Source organism: Tinamus guttatus, unplaced genomic scaffold (assembly GCF_059628265.1).
Source record: "Tinamus guttatus ecotype Peru unplaced genomic scaffold, ASM5962826v1 Tinamus_guttatus_pri_ptg000546l, whole genome shotgun sequence".
Classification (NCBI taxonomy): Eukaryota; Metazoa; Chordata; class Aves; order Tinamiformes; family Tinamidae; genus Tinamus; species Tinamus guttatus.
In genome coordinates this window covers 1,867,699-1,886,862 of record NW_028289080.1, presented here as the reverse complement: position 1 = coordinate 1,886,862, position 19,164 = coordinate 1,867,699, and the positions used below count along the sequence as shown (strand labels likewise).

Sequence of the window (19,164 nt, the reverse complement as noted above, 5' to 3'; positions counted from 1 at the left end):
TCACAGTGATGTGCTGGTGCTGCTGACCCCAGCGTCATCATAGCCTGCATCCCTGTGTGTTGAGGACAAGGCATCTGTTGCATCTCCTGGTGGCTCTGTGGTGCTCAGGGAGAGTCGTCTTCCTTCTGGAAAGAGCAAACCTGGTGACTTAGAGAGGCCATTTCATGCTCTGGCTGCCAGGCCCGCGCCAGGGCCCTCCTTTACCCAGTTGCTGCCCACTGCCATGGGTGTGTATGGAGGAGCCGCCTCTCCCTGCAGACTGGTACAACACTCGGATCGGCTGCTGTGCAGGTTGTGGCACTTCTTACCTCCTAGCGCTGCTGTCTTGCAGACAACTCTGTCGCTCAGCCCTGGAGCAGCAGCCTCTCCTGGATCCAGCACAGCTTCAGCATCATCATACCCGTCCAGGGGGTCATAACTGATTACGGCAGGGGTATCTGTGACGGACAGGAGAGTGATTCAAGGGCCAGGCCAGAGTTGCGTTGTTCCCATCCATAGGCTGCAGAGCTGGCATTGCCACATACCTGGTGCTGTCCCGGCGCTGCCAGCTTCCACACTGCTGCTGCTGTAATAAGGCAGCTTTGTGTCTGAGCCTTCAGATGGGGAGCCTGGAGCAGGGAATGTTAAGGGAGGTTGACTGGCCCCATGGCCTGGCCTGCTCCCTGGGCATGATGGCCTCACGGCAGGGTGGAGAACCTGGAGGAACCTGAAGATGCCCCCACATGGCAGCTCCTTGTGGCCAGTACGTGGCTGGGCTCTGATGTCGGGTGCTGCAGTGGGTGCGTGAGGACTTGGCCCAGAGACCTCCCTCGGCAGGGAAAATTGTTGGGGATGGGCTGGGAGAGACAGGAAAGGACTGTTGGGAGCCATGTCCTTCCAGGCCCATGGCACACCCACCTGAGCCACTCGGCATCTCCTGGTACTCTGGTGTCACGGTGTAGTCAAGCTCCTCATAGACGGCCTCATAGGTTGCATCTGCATCTGTGCCAGGGCCTGGAAATGAAGAAAGCCATAAGCCAAGGCCACAGGTACAGCACAGTGGATGTTAGGGGTCAGCTGCAATCCTCCCGCTACCTCTGTGACCCGCCCCAGAGGTTTGCTCGATCCTCTGAGCCTGGACCCTGTGTTGCAGCAGGTCCTGCCTTCACCCCCACCTGGCCTCCTAGCCTCCACTATCTCATCAGTTCCCAGGCTGGACAGATGGGCTTCCCTAATGGATGAGGAGTCAGGGGACCATCAGGAGTCCACAGCCCTCATTTGATCTGCTATGGCTGCTTGTCCTGGAAGCTTCAGCCCCACAGACCCCCCGTGCAACAAACCTCTGCGCAGAGCAATTGCACGCCAAGCCTGCACAGCGAGGGCACCCAGGACGAGGCAGAGAAGGGTGGCGAGAATGATGCAGAGCATGGTGGGCACTGGCATGGCCCCAGCAGCGGCTGTGAGGCTGCTGGGGGCACCTGTGAGGACAGCAAAAAATGGCACAGCTGGATTGAGGGCAGGGACTTTCTCCCATCCTACATCTCTGAGGCAGTGGACACTTGTGGCAATGCAGGGGAGAAGCTCTGACAGGGACGCTGAGGCGGTCCCTGCTCTGCCTGGGGCCAAGCTCCTGCATGAGCATGAGAACAGGCAGTCCCAGGCAGCTGGGTTCTTGGCAGAGCGGCTCCCCCTCCAGTGGGCTGGGGCCACCGTGCTGCCCTGCGTGGGCAGAGCTACCTGTGCAGGCTGTGCCGTCTGGACAGATGGTTGCTGTAGTTGGCGTGGGAGGCCCTGTGCTGCCTGCAGGCTTCTCATCGCAGGTGATGTGGGTGTCCCCAGTGGAGTCGCAGGGCTGCAGGTGCCAAGGTGCCGAGGGACAGTGCCACAAGGAGTCGGTTCCAGGTGCACACTTCGCCCAGGACAGCAAGGCAGGTCTTGAGCCCCATGCGTTTTCTGGGGCAGATGCCATCTGGCCTCCATCCCCACAACCCAGCTGGCGACACACCACGGCAGCTGTGTCGGCGCTGGTGCCGTTGGCGCACACGCTGCCCCACGTCCCGTTGTAGAAGACCTCCAGGCGCCCAGCGCAGCTGCTGTCACCCACGAGCCGCAGGTCTGTGAGCTCTGCAAGGGGTCAGCACAGGGGAGCCCAGCTCAGCTGAGGTGGGGCAGACACCCCCATTGTCCCAGCCACGCTGCACCTCTCTTGAGGCACAAGAGCAGCACCCCAAGGAGCAGACCCCTTGGCTCTGTGGAGAGAAGGTGCTGCCTAAGCCCCCACGGTCAGCGCAGGGCATGGGGGAGGTGGTCAGGGAGGAGAGTGGGGAGGGCTGCCCCTAAGGCTGCTCCCAGGGCAGCACAGTCCCCAGGCCTGGTGGCAGCGGTGCTGACCTGAGCAGATGACTGCTGCGTCGCTGCCCTGCCTGCAGCTGCCTGCCACTGGGGCTGGTGCTGGGCAGTGCCAGAGTGTGGCTTAGGTGCCCAGGCAACCCCCGGCCCCCGGCCACACAGGCCCCGAGCCCTGGCCATAATGGGCTGAACGGGGGGCTGCCAGGGCCCTGCCGCAGCCCAGCTGTCGACAGACCACGGCGGCGTCCCACAGGTCCCAGTTGTCCTGGCAGACGCGGCTCCAGGCCCCCTGCACGTAGACCTCCACTCTCCCCGCACAGCGCCCGGGCCCGCTCGCCAGCCGCAGCTGACGGCTCTCTGCAGTGAGAGACAGTGCAGGGAGGGGAGGCTGCTTGGGCCCCGCAGGGCCCCATGGCCCTTCCCGGCACGCTTACCTGAACACACAACCGCCATGTCCTCGCTGTGGCCGGCTGCTGTGGTGCTGGGCAGTGTGGTGTTGCACTGGGCCACACGAGCCTCCGTGCCCATACACTGGAGCCCGTACAGCCCCACAGGCCTGGACGCCGGCCCCGGCACTGGGGCCACATGGGCCTTTTGTGCCTCGTCACAGCGGAGCTGCCGACACACCACACTGGCACTGCTGGTGTCCCCGTGCTCTGCCAAGACTCGGCCCCAGGCTCCATTCAGGGCCACCTCCAGGCGCCCATCGCAGCGGCTCTCCCCGCCCACCAGACGTAGAGGTTCAGCACTACTTGGCCCTGCATGCAGGAGAGAAGCCCTGCGGTGGCACAGGGTCTACCGCAATGGGCACCTGCCCTTAGGCCCCTGGTGGCTCCATGTCCACCAACCCCTTGGTTTGCACCCATGGCCAGGATACTGTGCAAGTTTCTCATCATGGCCAGGGTATCAGAGGAGAGCAAAGACCCCCTGCCATATCTCTTGCTGGAGTGTCTCCAGCAGCAACAGGGCTGATGGCAACGGCAGGGGTACCAGCCAGGAAGCTCTCAAGGGCCCAGTGTCCGCCTTATTTCTGTGTTACTTCTGCCCTGTGACTTGTCTGAGCACTCCGTCTGCCCTGACAGGTCCTGCAAGACTACCCACCTCCCCAGGTGGTCCCTGAGCCTCACAGCACCTGGTGGCATGGTCACACTGCCCTCATCCTGCCTATATCCAGGCAGCTCTGTGATTTGTCTGACGCCTCTGCCTGCCCTGATCAGTCCTGCAAGACTACCTGCTTCTCCAGGTGGTCCCTGTGCCCCACAGCTCCTGGTGGCATTGTGGGGAGAGGACAAGCCCACCACCTCTTTTGCTGACGGCTCCCCTCCCAGAAACAAGCCCTTTTCATTGAAGCTCTCTACCCCACACGCACCTGAGCACATGACTGCAGCGGTGTTGCCTGGAGAACATGCAGGGACCCCCAAAGCTGTGGCAGGGCACGCTCCCAGGTGGGACTCGATCCCGCTGCAGTGAAACGTGTCCTGCCACAATGGGCCACTCCCTGACCCAAAATACCCTCCGCGGGGCACAGAGGTGACAAATCCGCAGCCAAGTTGGTGGCAGAGCACCTGGGCGTCACGCTCGTCCCAGCCAGTGTCACAGAGCGAGCGCCAGGTGCCCCGCACCTCCATCTCGGCCCGCCCTGCACAGGCCGTGCTGCCATTCACCAGCCTGAAATCTGTGTAGGCTGGAAGAGAGAAAGGCAGTGGGAGGTGATAGCCCTGAGCCTATCTCCATACAGTGATAGCAGGAATTGCATCCTCTGCTTCCCCACACCCTCCTGCCTCCCCATACACTGGGGGTTGTCACAAGTCAGGCCTCAGTGTGTGTGTGCCCCATCCCTACCTGAGGCAACCTTGTCCCATCTGCTGGCCTCCCCGCCCTCTCCTCAGCACACTCTGCCCCTCATCCCGCGCTCTTACGGGAGCAGATGATGCCGGTGTCATTGGCATGAGTGCATCCCTGTGCATGGGGCAGCCTGCGGGCACAGGCAGACAGGAGGGATTCGTTGCCTGCACAATCAAAGCCTCCGTCCCAGATGGGCCCAGCTCCTGAGCCAAAATGTGCTGCCTTGGTGACTGCCAGAGCTGCACCACAGCCCAACTCCTTGCAGATGACGTGCGCAGCGTTGGGGTCCATGTGGGCCTCACAGAGGGTGGCCCATTCTTGTCCCTGCATGATCTCCACACGGCCCAAGCAGGTGCTGTCCCCACCAACCAGCCGCACAAATCCTGCCAGGAGAGAGAGGACATAGTGTCATGGGGCTCTCAAGGAATTTATGGGGGCTGTTTTTTGGGACTTCACTTTACAGTCTCAGTGCTGGGACAGCCATCCCAGTAGTAAGGCAGCCTGAGGTGACCCCAGGGTTCTTACCTTGGCAGATCACTCCAACATCCCATTCGTGGGGGCTTTTGTATGGACCCCATCCCCTAATATTGCATTCCCACAGGGCAGACTCATCCCCACGACAGTCAATCCAAGCGAAGTGAATGGGTCCAGATCCTTCCCCAAACGGTGTGGAGCTATGAGCACTTCTGGCAGAGCCACAGCCCAGCTGCTGACACACCACTTCGGCATCCTCCATATCCCATTTTTTATCTCGCACTGTACCCCACTGGCCCTGCAGCTTCACCTCTACTCTGCCCTCACAGGGATCACTTCCATTCACAAGGCGCAGCTCCACGGCACCTGCATCAGAAGTGTTGACAAGGCAAGAGGGTGCTGTATGTGGACCACACTCTTGCACACCATCTCAGCCTGGAGAGGGAGAGATGGTGGAGAGGCCCTGGGCCTCGTATTGGCTCCCAACCCCTCATAGTCAAGTGGCTGTACCCCAGCATTGTCACACAATTTCTCACCTGAACATGTCACCCCAACATCCGTATCATGATCACAGAAGTGCTGACCCCAGCCAAAATGGAGGCAGTTCTGAAGCTCTGTCTCAGTGCCACGGCAGTAGTAGGGCTGCAGCCAGATCTGTCCAGCTCCAGCCCCAGAAGGGGTGTATGGGGAACTCCTGGCCACAGTGCCACATCCCAGCTGTCTGCAGACCACAGAGGCCGCAGGGACACCCCAGTGGAAGTCATAACTGCACACGCTGCCCCACTGGCCCTCGTGCTTCACCTCCACTCGTCCTGCACAGCGACTGCCTCCGTCAACCAAACGCAGCTCCCCGGTGCCTGTGGGTGCCCACGCAGGAATGTATAGGATTCACAGAGCCCCAGCATGGTGTGCCATGAATAAAGGATGTGGCCAGCCCTGACAGGCTAGCATGGGGTCTATTTCCAAAGGCTGACCCCATCCTCTAGGTTTCCACTCGCTTATATGGGTATGGCCCTTGCCTTCATCCTATGCTTGTGTGGGTGGAAAATTTCCGGGGAACAGCACAGCACCTGGTGCAAAGACAGGGCCATGTTTAGCCACCAAATGCCCATCCCCAATGGCAACGGGGGAATGGAGCAGAACATATCCTGCCAACTGTGCTCAGCACTTGGCCCTACGATCAAAAGCACAGTCCCCACGGTCGCCGAGACACTCATCACTGCCTCCCACTCTTGGCATGAGGATGAGCAACTCCAGCCTCAAGGAGCCCACAGGCACTCACCGTAGCAGAGCTGCACGCCCAGCAGCAGTCCCAGCGCCCTGGCAAGGAGCAGGCTATTGGTGACCATCCTGTTTTTCTCCTGCCCTATGGGACGGTCTCCAGCTCCCGCTTGAGTCCTGGACCACCATCGTTCCTCTAGTGGGGAGGGCAATATATAGGCAGAGAGGGAAGCCCCACTGCCAGGGGAGCCAATCAGTGCAGCAAACACCTTTTTGAGACTTTATCAGGAAAGTTATCTCCCATTTGACAGAGCCCCAACCTCCAATAAACTTCTTCATCCACGTACATGCCCATATATGTTGCTCGGATTCACTTCTTGCATCTTGTCCTTCCCACCACTGGGTGGGCATCTGCATGGCTGTACCAAGAGTGGTTTGGTGAGCAGAGCACGGCTCCCCGTCTGGGAACCTTAAGCAGTTACAGAGGAGTGAGGGACCTTCCTATGCTTGAGTGTGTATCCCTTGGCAGTGAGACTGGCGCAAAGAGCTAGAGCAAATCCAGAGCTGCCCAGGAGCTCTGGGGACAGTTGAAGGGCACAAGAGATGGTTGGTGGTGCCCTCCATTCTGTCAGCCTGGGTAGGAGTGGGACTGTGCCACAGGTTAATTCCCCTCTGTGTGAGTAGCATCACAGGCAGAGCTTCATCTTTGTGATCATCACATTTAACCTCCCCAGCATCTGCCTGAGTGCAGAGCAGCTGACACAGCCACTGAGCACAAGAAGGTCTGTGCTGAAGCTCTGGAGCAACAGGTGGGAGACATTGGTAGAGGGGAACCTCATGAAATTGAATAGAGGGAAGGGCAGAGTTGGGCATGGGACAGAATAACCCCTTGCCCCAGTGAAGTCTGTGGTCTGACATGCCAGAAAGCAGCCTTCTGAGAGGCACCTGGGAGACATGGTGGACAACAAGATTGTGAGCAACATGTCCAGGTGGCCAAGTTCTCCAGTGGAGTCCTGTGTGGTATCAGGCGGCGTGCTGGCAGCAGGTTTAGGGAGAGGATCCTCCCTCCCTCTTTACTCAGCCCTGGGGAGACTGCATGAATCACAGAATCACAGAATGGTTAAATTTGGAAGGAACGTCTAGAGTTCATATAGTCCAATCCCCTGCACAAACAGGGACACCTAGAGGATGTGGCACAGGGTGGCATCCAGGCAGGCTTGGAAAAACTCCAGAGAAGGAGACACCTCAGCCTCTCTGGGCAGCCTGTGCCATGGCTATGTCACCCTCACAGTAAAGAAGTTCTTCCTCATATGGAGGTGGGACTTCCCATGTTTCAACTAACACCCGTTACCCCTTGTCCTGTCACTGACCACCACGGAGAAGAGCCTGGGCCCATCCTCCCTACAGTCACCCCTCAGGTACTTGAACATGTTGATCAAATCTCCTCTCAGTCTGTTCTTCTCCAGACTAAACAGATCCAACTCGCTTAGTCCGTCCTCATACAATAGATGCTTCAGTTCCTTAATCATCTTCATGGCCCTACGCTGGACCCTCTCTAGAAGCTCCACATCCCTCTTGTACTGGGGAGCTCAGAACTGCACCCAGTACTCCACGTGCAGCCTCACCAGAGCTGAGTAGAGGGAGAGGATCACCTCTCTCATCCTGCTGGCAATACTCCTCCTGATGCAGGCCAGGGACCCATTGGGTTTCTTGGCCAAGAGGGCACATTGGTGACTCATGATTAACTTGTTGTCAACCAGGACTCCCAAATACCTCTCTGCGGAGCTGCTTTCCAGCAGGTCAGCCCCTAATCTGTACTGGTGCCTGGGGTTATTCCTCCCCAGGTACAGGACCCTGCACTTGTCCTTGTTGAACAGCATGAGGTTCCTCTCTGCCCAACTCTCCATCATATCTAGATCTCTCTGAATGGCAGCACAGCCCTCTGGAGTGTTGGTCACTCCACCCAGTTTTGTATCATCTGCAAACTTGCTGAGGCTGCACTCCGTTTCTTCGTTCATGGCACTAATGAACAAGTTGAACAGCACCAGGCCCAGTACTGACCCTTGTGCCACATCACTGACCGCAGGCCTCCAACTAGACTGAGCCCCATTTATCACCACCCTCTGGGCTCTGCCATTCAGCCAGTCGGCAATCCACTTCACTGTCCACTCATCCAGTCCACACTTCATTAGTTTTCGTATGAGGATGTTATGGGTGACTGTGTCAAAAGCCGTGCTGAAATCAAGGTAGACAGCATCCATGGCTCCCCCATCGTCCATCGAGCCAGGCTATCAGGTTCATCAAACACGACTTTCCCTTGGTGAATCCATGCTGACTTTTCCTGATTATCTTCTTTTCCTTGACATACCTAGAGATGGTCTCTAGGATGAGCTGCTCCATCATTTTTCCAGGGACGGAGGTGAGGCTGACTGGCCTGTAGTTCCCTGGGTCCTCCCTATTGCCCTTTTTGAAGACTGGAGTGACGTTGGCTTTATTCTAGTCCTCCAGCACCTTTCCCGCTCTCCACGACATTTCCGAGATGATGGAAAGAGGCTGAGCAGTAACCCCCGCCACTTCCCTCAGCAATCTTGGGCCCATAGATTTATGGGTGTCCAGTTTGCCTAAATAATCCCTAACCCAATCCTCCTCGACCGGCGGAAAGTACTCCCCTCTCCTGGTTATCTCTCTTGTCTCCAGGCTCTGTAGTTCATGGGGACTAGCCTTAGCAGTAAAGAAATTAGAAAATAAGGCATTTAGTAACTCTGATTCTTTGCATCCTCTGCCACCAGGGCACCCTCCCCATTCAGCAGCAGATTAACATTTTCCCTAGTCTTCCTCTTGCTGTTGATGTGTTTGTAGAAGCCCTTCTTGTTGCCCTTGACATCTCTCATTAACTCTAATTCCAAACGGGTCTTGGCCTTTCTTGTTGCATCTTTACATTCTTGGACAATGCTCCTATATTCTTCCCATGTGGGAGGGAGCTTCTTCCACATCATGTACATGCTGTTTTTCTCATTAAGTTTACCCAACAGCTCCTTGCCATTCCACGCAGGTCTCCCACCCCCTTGCTCAACTTCTTTCTTATAGGAATGCACCTATCCTGAGCTTGGAGAAAGTGGTGTTTGGATATCAGCCAACTCTCCTGGACTCCCTTTCCTTCTAGGACCCTTGCCCAGGGAATTCCAGCAAAAGGAGCTCCCTGAAGAGGTCAAAGTTATCTTTCTTGAGGTCCAGGATTGCAATCCTACTTCTTATCCAGCTTCTTCCTTGCAGGATTGTGAATTCCAACATTGGATTGTGAATTGCAACATCATGAAACTGTTCAGAGCTGTGCACAGTCCTGGGCTCCCCACTACAGGAAAGACCTGGAGCTATTGGAGTGAGTCCAGCATAGGGCTCCGAAGATACTGAAGGCATGGGATCATGTGTTGTCCAAGGAAAGGCAGAGAGAGCTGGGCCTGTTCAGCATGGAGAAACCTAATGTTTTCCTTTCTATTACTGGACGTAAATTTCAGAAGGGAGGGAAGAGGATGGGTCCAGAATCTTTTCAGTGGTACTCAGTGATGCCCCCCATGCTGGACACAATGTGTGTTTCTTGCTCTCATGGATGGGGCCCTCATTTTGTGGCAAGAAGGCAAGCTAAAGCCTCCCTTCAAGACACCTCCACCCATAACATTACAGTTTTCTCTTAGCAGTTGGCCTGTGGGCCTCCTTCGGAGCGAGGAAAACATCCAGCAAGGAGAGGAAGCCTGGTAGCTGCACACTGCCACACTGGGCAGCGCCACCCCTTCTCGTCTCTTTCTACCATGCTGTGCTGACTCTGCTGTGCACTGTCTGTGTGGTGTGCCATGCCAGTGATGTTGATCTGGCAAGCACTGCATGGGAACAGGGTATAGTAGATGGGGCACCATGAGGAGAGGTGTCCTGGCTTAGGGCAAAGCAGGTAAAATGCCCACAGCAGCCATTGTACTAGACTGCCCCGTGCAAGGGTGGACAAAGGGGGATGGATTTCACACGAGAAGGATCATGCTTAGCAGGATATGCTACTTGTTTACCCCAGCCACCTCCACGATATGGCAAATGAAGTCTTTACCCTGGTACTGAGACTCCACACATGCCTTTTTTAAAAAAATTTATGTTTTATTAATGGGAAAGAGGGAAGCGCACAGCAGAAGGACATAAAAGCTCAGGCAGCAGCCAGAGGGTTGTGTGGGAGTAACAATGGGGGCAGTTCCCCAGGGGTCTAAAATCTCAAGTAGGCCCCAGTGGCTGGTCAGTCAGGTGAACAAAGCCCTGCGTAACCAGGCCATGGCTTCGCAGAGGCAGCGCCCTTTGACACCAAGCTCATGTGTCCTCAGAGACTACCGTGGTACTGCCCCACAGCACTCACAGTGATGTGCTGGGGCTGCTGACACCAACGTCGTCATAGCCTGCATCTCTGAGTGTTGAGGACAGGGCATCTGTAGCATTTACTCTTGACTCTGTGGGGCTCAGGGAGGGTCGTCTTCCTTCTGGAAAGAGCAAAAACAGTGATTTAGAGAGGCCATTTCATGCCCTGGCTGCCAGGCATGGACCAGGGCCCTCCTGTGCCCAGCTGCTGCCCACTGCCATGACTGTGTATGGAGGAGTCGCCTCTCCCTGCAGTCCGGCACAACACTCAGATCGGCTGCTGTGCAGGTTGTGGAACCTCTTACCTCCTAGCGCTGATGTCTCGCAGACAGCTGTGTCATTTATCCCTGGAGCAGCAGCCTCTCCCAGATCCAGCACAGCTTCAGCATTGTCATAGCCATCCAGGGGGTCATGACTAGACAGGGCAGGGTTGGCTGTGACAGAGAGGAGAGTGAATAGAGGGCCAGACCAGAGTAGCATTGTTCCCACCCACAGTCTGTAGAGCTGGGGTTGCCACATACCTGGTGCTGTCCCAGTACTGCTGCCTTCCACACTATAGCTGCTGTAATAAGCCAGCTTAATGGCTGAGCCTTCAGATGGGGAGCCTGGAGCAGGGAATGTTAAGGGAGGCTGCCTGGCCCCATGCCCTGGCCTGCACCCTGGGCACGATGGCCTCACAGCTGAGTGGGGACTGTGGAGAACCTGGAGATGCCCCCACATGGCAGCTCCTCGTGGCCAGTCTGTGGCCAGCCTCTGATGTCGGGTGCTGCAGTGGGTGCATGGGGACTTGGCACAGAGACCTCCCTCAGCAGGGAAAGTTGCTGGGGATAGGCCGGGAGGGACAGAGAAGGGCTGTTGGGAGCCATATGCTCCCAGGCCCATGGCACACCCACCTGAGCCATTCGGCATCTCCTGGTATTCTGGTGTCATGGTATAGTCAAGCTCCTCATAGACGGCTTCATACGTTGCATCTACATCTGTGCCAGGGCCTGGAAAGGAAGCCAGCCATAAGTCAAGGCCACAGGTACAGCACAGAGGATATGAGGGGTTATCTGCAATCCTACTGCTACCTCTGTGGCCCAGCCCCAGAGCTATGCCTCATCCTCTGACCACCTCGATATCCCTGCCTGGACGCTGTGCTGCAGCAGGTCCTGCCCTCAGTCCCACCTGGCCTCCTAGCCTCCACCATCTCACCAGTTCCCAGCCTGGACAGATGGGCTACCCCATGGGTGGTGAGTCTGGGAACCATCAGGAGTCCACAGCCCTCATTTGATCTGCCATGACCCCCTGTCCTGGAAGCTCCAGCCCCACAGATCCCCAGAGCAACAAACCTCTGCGCAGAGCAATTGCACGCCAAGCCTGCACAGCAAGGGCACCCAGGGCGAGGCAGAGAAGGGTGGCGAGAACGATGCAGAGCATGGTGGGCACTGGCATGGCCCCAGCAGCTGCTGTGGGGCGGCTGGGGGCACCTATGAGGACAGCAACATGTGGCACAGCTGGATGGAGGGCAGGGACTCTCTCCGATCCTACATCTCTGAGGCAGTGGACACACGTGGCAATGGAGGGTAGAACCTGTGAGGACAGGGAGGCCAAGGAGGACCCCCCTCTGCCTGGGGCCAATCTCCTGCATGAGCATGAGAAGGAGCACTTCCCAGGCAGCTGCGTTCTTGGCAAAGCGGCTCCCCCTCTAGTGGGCTGGAGCTGCGCTGTCCCTGGGGCCACTGTGCTGCCCTGTGCGGGCAGAGCTACCTGTGCAGGCTGTGCCGTCTGGACAGATGGTTGCTGTGGTTGGCATGGGAGGGCCTGTACTGCCTCCAGGCTTCCCATCGCAGGTGATGCGGGTGTCCCCAGCAGAGTCGCAGGGCTGCAGGTTCCAGGGTGCCGAGGGACAGTGCCACAGTGAGTCGGTTCCAGGCACACACTTCACCCAGGACAGCCAGGCAGGGTCTGAGCCCCATGCGTTTTCTGGGGCAGATTCCAGCTGGCCTCCATCCCCACAACCCAATTGGCGACACACCACGGCGGCTGTGTCAGCGCTGGTGCCGTTGGCGCACACGCTTCCCCACGTCCCGTTGTAGAAGACCTCCAGGCGCCCGGCACAGCTGCTGTCGCCCATGAGCCGCAGGTCTGTGAGCTCTGCAAGGGGGCAGCACAGGGGAGCCCAGCTCAGCTGAGGTGGGGCAGACACCCCCATCGTCCCAGCCACCCTGCACCCCTCATGGGGCACAAGAGCAGCACCCCAAGGAGCAGACCCCTCGGCTCTGTGAAGAGAAGGTGCTGTCTAGGCCCATGCGGCTGGCGCAGGGCATGGGGAGGTGGTCAGGGAGGACAGTGGGGAGGGCTGGCCCCAAGGCCACTCCCAGGGCAGCACAGTCCCCAGGCCTGGTGGCAGCGGTGCTGACCTGAGCAGATGACTGCTGCGTCGCTGCCCTGTCTGCAGCTGCCCTCCGCTGGGGCCGGCGCTGGGCAGTGCCAGAGTGTGGGTTCGGTGCCCAGGCAGCTCCCGGCCTCCGGCCACACAGGCCCCGAGCCCTGGCCATAGTGGGCTGAGTCGGGGGCTGCCAGGGCCCTGCCACAGCCCAGCTGGCGACAGACCACGGTGGCGTCCCACAGGTCCCAGTTGTCCCGGCAGACACGGCTCCAGGCTCCCTGCATGTAGACTTCCACTCTCCCCGCACAGCGCCCGGGCCCACTCGCCAGCCGCAGTCGCCGGCTCTCTGCAGCGAGAGACAGCGCGGGGAGGGGAGGCTGCTTGGGCCCCGCAGGGCCCCGCGGCCCTTCCCAGCACACTCACCCGAGCACACAACCACCACGTCCTTGCTGTGGTTGGCTACTGTGGCGCTGGGCAGCGTGGTGTTGCACTGGGCCACACGAGCCTCCGTGCCCACGCACCGGAGCCCGTACGGCCCCACAGGGCTGGATGCTGGCCCTGGCACCGAGGTCACGTGTGCCTTTTGTGCCTCGCCACAGCGGAGCTGCCGACACACCACGCTGGCACTGCTGGTGTCCCAGTGCTCTGCCAGGACTCGGCCCCAGGCTCCGTGCAGGGCCATCTCCAGGCGCCCATCGCAGCGGCTCTCCCCGCCCACCAGACGTAGAGGTTCAGCACTATTTGGCCCTGCATGCAGGAGAGAAGCCCTGCGGTGGCGCAGGATCTACCGCAATGGGCGCCTGCCCTTAGGCCCCTGGTGGCTCCACGTCCACCAACCCCTTGGTTTGCACCCATGGCCAGGATACTGCGCAAGTTTCTCATCATGGCCAGGGTATCAGAGGAGAGCAAAGACCCCCTGCCATATCTCTTGCTGGAGTGTCTCCAGCAGCAACAGGGCTGATGGCAGCAGCAGGGGTACCAGCCACGAAGCTCTCAAGGGCCCAGTGTCTTCCTCATTTCTGTGTTACTTCTGCCCTGTGACTTGTCTGAGCACTCCGTCTGTCCTGACAGGTCCTGCAAGACTACCCACCTCTCCAGGTGGTCCCTGAGTCTCAAAGCACCTGGTGGCATGGTCACACTGCCCTCATCCTGCCTATGTTCAGGCAGCTCTGTGATTTGTCTGACGCCTCTGCCTGCCCTGATCAGTCCTGCAAGACTACCTGCTTCTCCAGGTGGTCCCTGTGCCCCACAGCTCCTGGTGGCATTGTGGGGAGAGGACAAGACCACCACCTCTTTTGGTGATGGCTCCCCGCCCAGAAGCAAGCCCTTTTCATTGAAGCTCTCTACCCCACACGCACCTGAGCACATGACTGCAGCGGTGTTGCCTGGAGAACATGCAGGGACCCCCAGTGCTGTGGCAGGGCACGCTCCCAGGTGGGACTCAATCCCGCTGCAGTGAAACGTGTCCCGCCACAATGGGCCACTCCCTGACCCAAAGTACCCTCCGCGGGGCACGGAGGTGACAAATCCGCAGCCAAGCTGGTGGCAGAGCACCTGGGCGTCGCGCTCGTCCCAGCCAGTGTCACAGAGGGAACGCCAGGTGCCCCGCACCTCCATCTCTACCCGCCCTGCGCAGGCTGTGCTGCCATTCACCAGCCTGAAGTCTGTGTAGGCTGGAAGAGAAAGGCAGTGGGAGGTGATAGCCCTGAGCCCATCCCCATACAGTGATAGCAGGAATTGCATACTCTGCTTCCCCACACCCTCCTGCCTCCCCATACACTGGGGGTTGCCACAAGTCAGGCCTCACTGTGTGTGTGTGCCCCATCCCTACCTGAGGCAACCTTGTCCCATCTGCTGGCCTCCCCGCCCTCTCCTCAGCACACTCTGCCCCTCATCCCGCGCTCTTACGGGAGCAGATGATGCCGGTGTCGTTGGCATGGGTGCATCCCTGGGCATGGGGCAGCCTGCGGGCGCAGGCAGACAGGAGGGATTCATTGCCTGCACAATCAAAGCCTCTGTCCCAGATGGGCCCAGCTCCAGAGCCAAAATGTGCTGCCTTGGTGACTGCCAGAGCTGCACCACAGCCCAACTGCTTGCAGATGACGTGGGCAGCGTTGAAGTCCACGTGGGCCTCACAGAGGGTGGCCCATTCTCGGCCCTTCCTGACCTCCACACGTCCTGAGCAGGTGCTGTCCCCACCAACCAGCTGCACAAATCCTGCCAGGAGAGAAAAAACGGGGTGTCATGGGGATCTCAGAAACTTGATTTGGGGTGGTTGCTGGGATTTCACAGTCTCACTGCTAGCATAGCCATCCCAGGAGGCAGCGAGGCAGCCTGGGGTGACCCCAGGGCTCTTACCTTGGCAGATCACACCAACATCCCAGTTGTGGGGGGCTTTGTATGGACCCCATCCCGTGATAGTGCATTCCCACAGGGCAGACTCATCACCATGACAGTCAATCCCAACTAGGCTAATGGGTCCAGACCCTCCCCCGAACGGTGTGGAAATGTGAGCACTTTTGGCAGAGCCACAGCCCAGCTGCTGACACACCACTTCGGCCTCCTCCATGTCCCAAATGTGACTGAGCACCGTGCCCCACTGGCCTCGCAGCTTCACCTCCACTCTGCCCTCACAGGGACCAGCTCCATTCACAAGGCGCAGCTCCACAGCACCTGCATCAGAAGTGTTGACAGGGCAAGAGGGTGCTGTATATTGACCCCTCTCCTGCACTCCATCTCAGCCTGGAGAGGGAGAGATGGTGGAGAGGCCCTGGGCCTCATTGCATTGGCTCCCAAACCCCCATAGTGAAGTAGCTGTACTGCAGCATAGTAACATAATCCCTTACCTGAGCATGTCACCCCAACATCCGTATCATGACCACAGAAGTGCTGACCCCAGCCGAGGTGGGAGCACAGGTGGAGCGCTGTCTCAGTGCCACGGCAGTAGTAGGGATGTAGCCAGATCTGTCCAGCTCCAGCCCCAAAAGGGGTGTACATGGAGGTCCTGGCCGCAGTGCCACATCCCAGCTGTCTGCAGACCACGGAGGCCTCACGGACATCCCACTGGAAGTCCTCACTGCACACACTGCCCCACTGGCCCTCGTGCTTCACCTCCACCCGTCCTGCGCAGCGGCTGCCTCCGTCAACCAGCCGCAGTTCCCCGGTGCCTGTGGGTGCCCATGCAGAAGCATAAAGGCGACAGAGTGCTCCAGCATGGTGTGCCATGGATAAAGGGTGCAGCCTGCCTTGACGAGGTGGTCTAGGGGACTGTTTCTGATGGCTGTCTCGCGTGCTCAAGGCTTCAAATTGCTGTTCTAGGTATGGTCCTTGCCTTCAACCTATGCTGGGCAGGTGTAAAAGTCCTGGGGAACAGCAGGACCCCAGGTATAAAGGCAGGGCCATATCCACACACTAAATGCCCATCACCAAAGTTAACGAGGACATGTACCAGGACATGTCCTGCCACATGTGCTCAGCACTTGGTCCTGCGATGAAAAGCTCAGTCCCCACAGTAAGTCAGACACTCATCACTGCCTCCCACTCTAGGTAAGAGGACGAGCAACTCCAGCCCCAAGGAGCCCACAGGCACTCACCACAGCAGAGATGCACGCACAGCAGCAATCTCAGCACCCTGGCAAGGAGCAGGCTATTGGTCATCATGCTGTTTTTCTCCTGCCCTATGGGACGGTGCTCAGCTCCCACTTGACTCCTGGACCATCTCCGCTCCCAGACAGGGGAGGGCAATATATAGGCAGAGATGCAAGCCCCACTGCCAGGGGAGCCAATCAGTGCAGCAAACACCTTTTGAGACATTATCTGGAGGGTTATCTCCCATCTGACAGAGCCTCAACCTCCAATAAACTTCGCCATCCACGCACATGCCCATATATGCAGTTCGGATCCACTTCTTGCGTCTTGTCCTTCCCACCACTGGGCGGGCATCTGCACGGCTGTACCAAGAGGAGTTTGGTGAGCAGAGCACAGCTCCCCACCTGGGAACATGCAGTAGGTACAGGGGGATGAGGGGACCTTTGTATGCCTGAGCCTGCATCGGGCGGGATCTGGCATGTGGTTCTAGGGAGCCTGGCACACGTCCCTGATATGGACCATCCTCTGCGTGGGGCAGCATCTGCTGCAGCTTCCTTCATGCTCTGGGGCTGATGCTGGTCCCATTATCCTCAGCAGCCCTCCACATGAGAACAGGAGGCACAAGAGCTGCCAGTGGGATAGATACTTGCAAGGTAGCACCAAGTGAGGCCCATGCCAGGACTCCATGGGACATTTTCAGGAAGGCCTTGGTTCCTTGTGGAGGCCTGCAGGTGGATGGAGGTGGTGCTCGGCTTCCTGCAAGTGTGACACTCACAGACCAGAAACCTCCATGGAGATCAAGCTTGCCCCACGGAGCTTGGAGACAGGAAGGAAGCATCTCCTCTGTTGCATATATGGCCCTACAAGGAAGTGGCCATGGCAGGATTAGTGCCACTTTTTATCAAAGCACATGTGTCTGCTGGGTTGCTGAACAGTCTGTATCTCACCTCCTGCTTCTCTATGTGCTCATCTAGCTGCATTTCACACTACAATAATACGAGGCGTTGATCTATCTGTACCTCTCTGCAATGACACCGCCACAAAGAGCTGCAGCAAAACCAGAGCCGCTCAGGCACTCTAGGGACAAAGGTGAGGGACTCAGGGGAGTGGTGGTTCTGCCCTGGACCTGTCAAGCTGGATAGGAGTTGGACTGTGCAATATGTTAACTCCACTCTCTGTGAGTACTGTCACAGGAAGAGCTTCACATTTGTGACCATCACGTTTAACCTCCCCAGCATCTGCATGAGTGCAGAGCAGCTGGCAGGGCCACCGAGCCCAAGAAGGTCTATGCAGAGTCTCAGGAGCTCAACAGGCAGGAGATATGGGCAGAGGGGAAACTCATGAAATTGAATAGACGAAAGTGCAGAGTCTTGTTCCTGGGACAGAATACCCTGTTGCCACAGTAGAGGCTGTGGCCTGACATGCTGGAAAGCAGCCTTCAGAGAAAACACCTGGGAGGCATGATGGACAACAAATAGATGGTGAGCAACGTGGCCAAGATGGCCAACGCTATCCTGGTCTGCATCAGGCAGAGCGCTGGCAGCAGGTTGAGGTAGAGGATCCTCCCTCCCTCTTTATTTAGCCCTGGGGAAACCACATGTGCAGACATGTGCTCAGTTCTGGGCTCGCCAGCAAAAGAGAGACCCTGAGCTATTGGAGTGAGTCCAGCATAGGGCTTCTAAGATGCTGAAGGGATGGGAGCATGTCTTGTGCGAGGAAAGGCGGAGAGAGATAGATCTGTTCAGCGTGGAAAGGAAAAGCCTGACGTTGTTCTTTCTGTGAGTAGATATAAATGTCAGAAGGGAGGGCATGAGGAGGATAGGCCCAGAATCTTTTCAGTGGTAGTCAGAGAGGCCTCCCATGCTGGACACAATGTGTGTTTCTTGCTGTCATGGAAAGGGTTGTCGCATTGTAGCAGGAAGGCAGGCCAAAGCCTCTCTTTGAGATACCTCCACCCTTAACACTAGAATCTTTCTTGAGAGTTTGCCTGCATGCCTCCATTGAAGTGAGGAAAAAATGGAGTGAGAAGAGGAAGCCTGGTAGCTGCACACTGCCACGCTGGGCAGTGCCACCCTCGCTCGTCTCTTTCTGCAGAGCTGTGCTTACTCTGCGGTGCACTGTCTGTGGGCAGTGTGCAGTGGCAGTGATGGTGACCTGGCAAGCACTGCGTGGGAGCAGGGCGTAGTTGCGTCCCTGCTAAGGGCAATGCTTAGAGGTGTCGCTGCTTAGGGCAATGCAGGCGAAATGCCCAGAGAAACCGTTGTAATAGAGTGACCCCATGCAAGAGTGGCCAAAGAGGGAGCCTTCCCCAAGGCTCCACAGTCCCAAGAAGGCCCCAGTGGCTGGTCACTCAGGTGAACAAGGCCCTGCATGGCCAGGCCATGGCTTCGCAGAGGCAGCGCCCCTTGACATCAGGCTCATGTATCCTCAAGGACTCCCATGCTACAGTCCCACCACACTCACAGCGACGGGCTGGGGCTGCTGACCCCAATGTTGTCATAGTCTGCATTCCTGGGTTTTGAGGATAGGTCATCTGTTGCATCTCCTGGTGGCTCTGTGCTGTTCAGGCAGGGTTGTCTTCTTTCTGGACAGAGCAAACCCAGTGACCTAGAGAAGCCATTTCATGCCCTGGCTATCAGGCCCAGACCAGGGACCAGAGCAGCACAGTCCCCAGGCTGGGTGGCAGCGGTGCTGACCTGAGCAGACAACTGCTGCGTCGCTGCCCTGCCTGCAGCTGCCCCCCGCTGGGGCTGGCGCTGGGCAGTGCCAGAGTGTGGCTTCGGTGCCCAGGCAGCCCCCTGCCCCCAGCCACACAGGCCCCGAGCCCTGGCCATAGTGGGCTGAGCGGGGGGCTGCCAGGGCCCTGCCACAGCCCAGCTGGCGACAGACCACGGCAGCGTCCCACAGGTCCCAGTTGTCCTGGCAGACGTGGCTCCATGCTCCCTTTA

At 58.1% G+C, this 19,164-nt stretch overlaps 2 protein-coding genes and 1 pseudogene across 2 annotated transcripts; all 3 read right to left on the bottom strand.

Moving 5' to 3' along the window:
• Positions 1 to 5,996, bottom strand: LOC148592641 (scavenger receptor cysteine-rich type 1 protein M130-like). The gene is given in 13 exon segments (XM_088534131.1): positions 1 to 125; positions 309 to 437; positions 525 to 608; positions 898 to 993; positions 1,320 to 1,457; positions 1,717 to 2,103; positions 2,371 to 2,685; positions 2,763 to 3,076; positions 3,694 to 4,012; positions 4,248 to 4,556; positions 4,699 to 5,013; positions 5,184 to 5,504; positions 5,930 to 5,996. Coding segments are annotated over 13 exon segments (2,919 nt in total).
• Positions 5,997 to 7,113: 1,117 nt separating this feature from the next.
• Positions 7,114 to 8,870, bottom strand: LOC148592640 (uncharacterized; annotated as a pseudogene).
• Positions 8,871 to 10,254: 1,384 nt separating this feature from the next.
• On the bottom strand, positions 10,255 to 16,288 carry LOC148592639 (scavenger receptor cysteine-rich type 1 protein M130-like). Its single transcript, XM_088534134.1, has 13 exons — positions 16,222 to 16,288; positions 15,475 to 15,795; positions 14,987 to 15,301; positions 14,537 to 14,845; positions 13,983 to 14,301; positions 13,048 to 13,365; positions 12,660 to 12,970; positions 12,007 to 12,393; positions 11,589 to 11,726; positions 11,151 to 11,246; positions 10,779 to 10,862; positions 10,563 to 10,691; positions 10,255 to 10,379 (listed from the first exon to the last, which is right to left on the bottom strand). Exons 1-13 carry the CDS (start codon positions 16,286 to 16,288, stop codon positions 10,255 to 10,257), a joined length of 2,919 nt encoding a protein of 972 aa, XP_088390260.1.
• Positions 16,289 to 19,164: the final 2,876 nt, after the last annotated feature.

What these genes read in the sequence shown, in the direction of transcription:
- LOC148592639 (XM_088534134.1), bottom strand. Translation starts at nt 16,288, where the DNA reads ATGATGACCAATAGCCTGCTCCTTGCCAGGGTGCTGAGATTGCTGCTG. An exon ending in AGACGGCACAGCCTGCACAG is followed by an intron (nt 11,727 to 12,006) that starts GTAGCTCTGCCC and finishes CTGTCCTCATAG; the next exon opens with GTGCCCCCAGCCGCCCCACA. An exon ending in CAGTACTGGGACAGCACCAG is followed by an intron (nt 10,692 to 10,778) that starts GTATGTGGCAAC and finishes TCTCTGTCACAG; the next exon opens with CCAACCCTGCCCTGTCTAGT.